The 7,907-nt window shown below is 42.8% G+C and overlaps 1 protein-coding gene across 1 annotated transcript; it reads left to right on the forward strand.

The window, feature by feature from the left end:
- The first annotated feature begins 5,204 nt into the window (after window positions 1-5,204).
- LOC139165517 (protein THEM6-like) lies at window positions 5,205-7,139 on the forward strand. The gene is made up of 2 exons (XM_070748695.1): window positions 5,205-5,525; window positions 7,032-7,139. The coding sequence occupies exons 1-2, from the start codon at window positions 5,205-5,207 to the stop codon at window positions 7,137-7,139; spliced, it is 429 nt and encodes a 142-aa protein (XP_070604796.1).
- The last annotated feature ends 768 nt before the right edge of the window (window positions 7,140-7,907 follow it).

Genomic DNA, 7,907 nt, shown 5'->3' on the forward strand with positions numbered 1-7,907 from the left:
ACTCATATTTAGTTGGTTGTCCACCAAGGCTACAAGATCCCCCTCGCAGTCACTGCTTTTACTCATATTTAGTTGGTTGTCCACCAAGACTACAAGACCCCCCTCGCAGTCTCTGCTTTTACTCATATTTAGTTGGTTGTCCACCAAGACTACAAGATCCCCCTCGCAGTCACTGCTTTTACTCATATTTAGTTGGTTGTCCACCAAGACTACAAGATCCCCCTCGCAGTCACTGCTTTTACTCATATATAGTTGGTTGTCCACCAAGGCTACAAGATCCCCCTCGCAGTCACTGCTTTTACTCATATTTAGTTAGTTGTCCACCAAGACTACAAGATCCCTCTCGCAGTCTCTGCTTTTACTCATATTTAGTTGATTGTCCACCAAGACTGCAAGATCCCACTCGCAGTCTCTGCTTTTACTCATATGTAGTTGATTGTCCACCAAGACTGCAAGATCCCTCTCGCAGTCTCTGCTTTTACTCATATGTAGTTGATTGTCCACCAAGACTACAAGATCCCTCTCGCAGTCTCTGCTTTTACTCATATGTAGTTAGTTGTCCACCAAGACTACAAGATCCCTCTCGCAGTCTCTGCTTTTACTCATATTTAGTTGGTTGTCCACCAAGACTACAAGATCCCTCTCGCAGTCACTGCTTTTACTCATATTTAGTTAGTTGTCCACCAAGACTACAAGATCCCTCTCGCAGTCACTGCTTTTACTCATATTTAGTTAGTTGTCCACCAAGACTACAAGATCCCCCTCGCAGTCACTGCTTTTACTCATATTTAGTTGGTTGTCCACCAAGACTACAAGATCCCCCTCGCAGTCACTGCTTTTACTCATATTTAGTTAGTTGTCCACCAAGACTACAAGATCCCCCTCGCAGTCACTGCTTTTACTCATATTTAGTTGGTTGTCCACCAAGACTACAAGATCCCCCTCGCAGTCACTGCTTTTACTCATATATAGTTGGTTGTCCACCAAGGCTACAAGATCCCCCTCGCAGTCACTGCTTTTACTCATATTTAGTTAGTTGTCCACCAAGACTACAAGATCCCTCTCGCAGTCTCTGCTTTTACTCATATTTAGTTGATTGTCCACCAAGACTGCAAGATCCCACTCGCAGTCTCTGCTTTTACTCATATGTAGTTGATTGTCCACCAAGACTGCAAGATCCCTCTCGCAGTCTCTGCTTTTACTCATATGTAGTTGATTGTCCACCAAGACTACAAGATCCCTCTCGCAGTCTCTGCTTTTACTCATATGTAGTTGGTTGTCCACCAAGACTACAAGATCCCCCTCGCAGTCACTGCTTTTACTCATATTTAGTTAGTTGTCCACCAAGACTACAAGATCCCCCTCGCAGTCACTGCTTTTACTCATATTTAGTTAGTTGTCCACCAAGACTACAAGATCCCCCTCGCAGTCACTGCTTTTACTCATATTTAGTTGGTTGTCCACCAAGACTACAAGATCCCCCTCGCAGTCACTGCTTTTACTCATATTTAGTTAGTTGTCCACCAAGACTACAAGATCCCCCTCGCAGTCACTGCTTTTACTCATATTTAGTTGGTTGTCCACCAAGACTACAAGATCCCCCTCGCAGTCACTGCTTTTACTCATATATAGTTGGTTGTCCACCAAGGCTACAAGATCCCCCTCGCAGTCACTGCTTTTACTCATATTTAGTTAGTTGTCCACCAAGACTACAAGATCCCCCTCGCAGTCACTGCTTTTACTCATATGTAGTTGGTTGTCCACCAAGACTACAAGATCCCCCTCGCAGTCACTGCTTTTACTCATATTTAGTTAGTTGTCCACCAAGACTACAAGATCCCTCTCGCAGTCACTGCTTTTACTCATATGTAGTTGGTTGTCCACCAAGACTACAAGATCCCTCTCGCAGTCACTGCTTTTACTCATATGTAGTTGGTTGTCCACCAAGACTACAGGATCCCTCTCGCAGTCACTGCTTTTACTCATATTTAGTTAGTTGTCCACCAAGACTACAAGATCCCTCTCGCAGTCACTGCTTTTACTCATATTTAGTTAGTTGTCCACCAAGACTACAAGATCCCCCTCGCAGTCACTGCTTTTACTCATATTTAGTTGGTTGTCCACCAAGACTACAAGATCCCCCTCGCAGTCACTGCTTTTACTCATATATAGTTGGTTGTCCACCAAGGCTACAAGATCCCCCTCGCAGTCACTGCTTTTACTCATATTTAGTTAGTTGTCCACCAAGACTACAAGATCCCTCTCGCAGTCACTGCTTTTACTCATATTTAGTTAGTTGTCCACCAAGACTACAAGATCCCCCTCGCAGTCACTGCTTTTACTCATATTTAGTTAGTTGTCCACCAAGACTACAAGATCCCCCTCGCAGTCACTGCTTTTACTCATATATAGTTGGTTGTCCACCAAGGCTACAAGATCCCCCTCGCAGTCACTGCTTTTACTCATATTTAGTTAGTTGTCCACCAAGACTACAAGATCCCTCTCGCAGTCACTGCTTTTACTCATATTTAGTTAGTTGTCCACCAAGACTACAAGATCCCCCTCGCAGTCACTGCTTTTACTCATATTTAGTTAGTTGTCCACCAAGACTACAAGATCCCCCTCGCAGTCACTGCTTTTACTCATATTTAGTTAGTTGTCCACCAAGGCTACAAGATCCCTCTCGCAGTCACTGCTTTTACTCATATTTAGTTAGTTGTCCACCAAGACTACAAGATCCCCCTCGCAGTCACTGCTTTTACTCATATTTAGTTGGTTGTCCACCAAGACTACAAGATCCCTCTCGCAGTCACTGCTTTTACTCATATGTAGTTGGTTGTCCACCAAGACTACAAGATCCCCCTCGCAGTCACTGCTTTTACTCATATGTAGTTGGTTGTCCACCAAGACTACAAGATCCCTCTCGCAGTCACTGCTTTTACTCATATTTAGTTGGTTGTCCACCAAGACTACAAGACCCCCCTCGCAGTCTCTGCTTTTACTCATATGTAGTTGGTTGTCCACCAAGACTACAAGATCCCCCTCGCAGTCACTGCTTTTACTCATATGTAGTTGGTTGTCCACCAAGACTACAAGATCCCTCTCGCAGTCTCTGCTTTTACTCATATTTAGTTGGTTGTCCACCAAGACTACAAGATCCCCCTCACAGTCACTGCTTTTACTCATATTTAGTTAGTTGTCCACCAAGACTACAAGATCCCCCTCGCAGTCACTGCTTTTACTCATATGTAGTTGGTTGTCCACCAAGACTACAAGATCCCTCTCGCAGTCACTGCTTTTACTCATATTTAGTTGGTTGTCCACCAAGACTACAAGACCCCCCTCGCAGTCTCTGCTTTTACTCATATTTAGTTGGTTGTCCACCAAGGCTACAAGATCCCTCTCGCAGTCTCTGCTTTTACTCATATTTAGTTGGTTGTCCACCAAGGCTACAAGATCCCCCTCGCAGTCACTGCTTTTACTCATATTTAGTTGGTTGTCCACCAAGACTACAAGACCCCCCTCGCAGTCTCTGCTTTTACTCATATTTAGTTGGTTGTCCACCAAGGCTACAAGATCCCTCTCGCAGTCTCTGCTTTTACTCATATTTAGTTAGTTGTCCACCAAGACTACAAGATCCCCCTCGCAGTCACTGCTTTTACTCATATTTAGTTAGTTGTCCACCAAGACTACAAGATCCCCCTCGCAGTCACTGCTTTTACTCATATGTAGTTGGTTGTCCACCAAGACTACAAGATCCCCCTCGCAGTCACTGCTTTTACTCATATTTAGTTAGTTGTCCACCAAGACTACAAGATCCCTCTCGCAGTCACTGCTTTTACTCATATTTAGTTAGTTGTCCACCAAGACTACAAGATCCCCCTCGCAGTCACTGCTTTTACTCATATTTAGTTAGTTGTCCACCAAGACTACAAGATCCCTCTCGCAGTCACTGCTTTTACTCATATTTAGTTAGTTGTCCACCAAGACTACAAGATCCCCCTCGCAGTCACTGCTTTTACTCATATTTAGTTAGTTGTCCACCAAGACTACAAGATCCCTCTCGCAGTCACTGCTTTTACTCATATTTAGTTAGTTGTCCACCAAGACTACAAGATCCCCCTCGCAGTCACTGCTTTTACTCATATTTAGTTGGTTGTCCACCAAGACTACAAGATCCCCCTCGCAGTCACTGCTTTTACTCATATTTATTTGGTTGTCCACCAAGACTACAAGATCCCCCTCGCAGTCTCTGCTTTTACTCATATATAGTTGGTTGTCCACCAAGACTACAAGATCCCCCTCGCAGTCTCTGCTTTTACTCATATATAGTTGGTTGTCCACCAAGACTACAACATCCCTCTCGCAGTCACTGCTTTTACTCATATATAGTTGGTTGTCCACCAAGACTACAAGATCCCCCTCGCAGTCTCTGCTTTTACTCATATATAGTTGGTTGTCCACCAAGACTACAAGATCCCCCTCGCAGTCTCTGCTTTTACTCATATATAGTTGGTTGTCCACCAAGACTACAAGATCCCTCTCGCAGTCACTGCTTTTGAATGTGGTTTTCTCTGAGCTAAGCAGAACACAAGAAACAGCTCTTGTAGTTTTCCCTGCCACCCATTAATTATCAATTGTAATTAGATATTACATTACTTCATTGGCTTAAGACAATCAGGGAAATCTCTTGCTTCATCCAAGAGGCGTTGAAGCTGTAGGCAGAGTCCTACCTGAGGTCCAATGAAAAGTCAAAGAATCTCTCAGAAGAAGCATGGAGCGGTCACTTCAGATAGAAGAAAGACAAGACCAAGCCAGAGAAGGAGAAGGAGGAGAAGGAGGAGGAGGAGGAGGAGGAGGAGAAGGAGAAGGAGAAGGAGAAGAAGAAGAAGAAGAAGAAGAAGAAGAAGAAGAAGAAGAAGAAGAAGAAGAAGAAGAAGAAATAGAAGAAGAGAGAGGATTATCCCTGTGGAATTATCTCTATATTGCAGGCAGATCATTCATATTTCAATATGTTGGTGCTGATATTATTGCTTTCATGTTTTGCCGGCGCCATCTTCTTCGGCTTCCTAGATGGTTGGTATTTCATTTCGTTCTTGGCCATATATCTTCGTTCGAATTGGAAAGGCCCCCAACTAACAGTGTGGGAGGAAGGCGTCAGGTACAGCAGGGTCTTGCCTGCCGATCTGGACTGGATGGGACACATGAATAACGCACGTTACGGCCGGGAGGCCGATTTTGCCCGATATACATACATGTTAAACTGTTGGCTTCTGCAAACCATCTGGAACCATAACTGCAGAATCTCTCTGGCAGCTTGCTCTTGGCGTTTCCGACGGTCTTTGAAACTGGGGGAGCGTTTTGCCATCCGGACGCGTATTTTAGGCTGGGATGACCGTGCGTTTTACGGGGAGCAACAATTTATCAGTTGCCGAGATGGATTTGTCTGTGCTGTTACGCTGGACCGCCATCATATGGCTGGCATGTCTCCAAGTGAAGTCCTCAAGATTCTATACGGAAAGCAGGTAAGGCTCCCAAACAGAACACAAATGATTTAGCCTTCCTAGATAAGTGGTCAAAGCAATGGAAACTGCAGTTTAATGTTTCCAAATGTAAAATAATGCAATTGGGGAAAAGGAATCCTCAATCTGAGTATTGTATTGCCAGTTCTGTGTTAGCAAAAACTTCAGAAGAGAAGGATTTAGGGGTAGTGATTTCTGACAGTTTCCAAATGGGTAAACAGTACGGTCAGGGAAAAGGGACAGCAAGTAGAATGCTTGGCTGCATAGCTAGAGGTATAACAAGCAGGAAGAGGGAGATTGTGATCCCCCTGTAATAGAGCACTGGTGAGACTACATTTGGACTACTGTGTTCAATTCTGGAGACCTCACCTACAAAAAGATATTGATAGAATTGAACGCTTCCAAAGACAGGCTACAAGAATGGTGGAAGGTCTTAAGCATAAAACTTACCAGGAAAGACTTCATGAACTCAATCTGTATAGTCTGGAGGACAGAAAGGAAAGGGGGGACATGATCGAAACATTTAAATATGATAAAGGGTTAAATAAGGTTCAGGAGGGAAGTGTTTTCAATAGGAAAGTGGACACAAGGACAAGGGGACACAATCTGAAGTCAGTTGGGGGAAAGATCAAAAGCAACGTGAGAAAATATTATTTTACTGAAAGAGTAGTAGATCCTTGGAACAAACTTCCAGCAGACGTGGTTGGTAAATCCACAACATGCCTGGGATAAACATATATCCATTGTAAGATAAAATACAGGAAATAGTATAAGGGCAGACTAGATGGACCATGAGGTCTTTTTCTGCTGTCAGTCCTCTATGTTTCTAAATTTCTATGCAAAGGATGACCACAGGATACACCACCCATAACACAGATTAGATTATTATTATTAAGTTATCACCAAAACGATCATAAAGTAGCAGTTAATTCTATGGAAAACACAAATGTTTCCTCAAATAGCGAGAGGCACCTGTTTAGGTCCTCCGGCCTTTATTTTATTTATTTATTTATTTATTCATTTGTCCAATACACAAATACATAGGAAGAAAAATAGACATGTGATAATATAAAAGAGGGTGAAAATGAACTTAGAGGAGAGGATATATGAAAGGAAGAGAATATATAAGATAGGTGAGAGAAAGGAAAGACAATTGGACAGGGGACGAAAGGCATACCAGTGCACTTATGTACGCCCCTTACTGGCCTCTTAGGAACCTAGAGAGGTCAATCGTGGAGAGTCTAAGGGAGAAGTGTTGGGGGTTAGGGGTTGACACAATTGAGTCCGGTAATGAGTTCCACGCTTCGATAACTCGATTGTTGAAATCATATTTTTTGCAGTCAAGTTTGGAGCGGTTCGTATTAAGTTTGAATCTGTTGTGTGCTCTTGTGTTATTGCGGTTGAAGCTGAAGTAGTCATTGACCGGTAGGACGTTGCAGCATATGATCTTGTGGGCAATACTCAAATCGAGTTTAAATTCACAGTTTAATTCCTTTGATTTAATTGCAGGTGGAGTCTCCTAAGATCCCTGAAGATATCCACCGCTTGATGGAAAGCAACCAAATCAACAGAGAGAGGCTAAAGAATGAGGCTGAGAACGATCCCAAAAGCAAGTAGAAGATTCTTCAGATCTCCTTGTAGAGATGGAGGCCATGTGGAGGTTGTGGGCAGCAAACTGTCCACCTCAAACAGGCCTCTCATACCTACATGATCTCACCCAGTTCGCACAGCCGTGATGATTTATGACAGTATCCCTGGCTGGTACATGATGTCATCCCGGTTGTATCAACAGGATGTTCTTAAGGATTGGTGATGAGAATTCACCAATAAAAATGTTATTACTTTCTTCTACCTTTTGCTGCTTGGAAAACTGCATAAATCAAATCCGAATGACTTTTGAAAACAGGTTGAACCTGCCTAACCTCCCCCACCCTTTTTTTTTCTTTCTTTCTTTTTTGGAGCTGAGAATTGTGATTTTAAAGTCATGGAGGAAATTGATTACAAAGAGTTGGTTGGATTTTTTAAAAGATCTTGTTAATGATCTCAGAAGATCTCTTGGAATTGAAATACTCGAGAAAGGAAAGGATGAGGCTCAACTGGAAAAAAAATGGAGAAGATAACAGAAGAAAAGAAGAGTGGTGAAAATATTATAAAGGGAAAAAATATTGATAATATTGATAATGAAATACTGACTAATGACTATGCTGATAAATATATTGAAGCTTATAATGATTCCACTGTGTTACGCCGGGCTTCTCGTTAATAGACCCCAGTGAGAGAGGAATGCAAAGTCAAACACACACACACCGGCTCAGAAGAAATAAAAGTAGTTTATCTGAAACAGTGTTCAAAGCACACACATTTAAGCAGAGTCAAATTTCTCTC

The sequence above is a fragment of the Erythrolamprus reginae genome, chromosome 3 (genome assembly GCF_031021105.1).
Source record: "Erythrolamprus reginae isolate rEryReg1 chromosome 3, rEryReg1.hap1, whole genome shotgun sequence".
NCBI lineage: Eukaryota > Metazoa > Chordata > Lepidosauria > Squamata > Dipsadidae > Erythrolamprus > Erythrolamprus reginae.

What these genes read in the sequence shown, in the direction of transcription:
- LOC139165517 (XM_070748695.1), top strand. Translation starts at nt 5,205, where the DNA reads ATGAATAACGCACGTTACGGCCGGGAGGCCGATTTTGCCCGATATACA. An exon ending in AGATTCTATACGGAAAGCAG is followed by an intron (nt 5,526 to 7,031) that starts GTAAGGCTCCCA and finishes ATTTAATTGCAG; the next exon opens with GTGGAGTCTCCTAAGATCCC.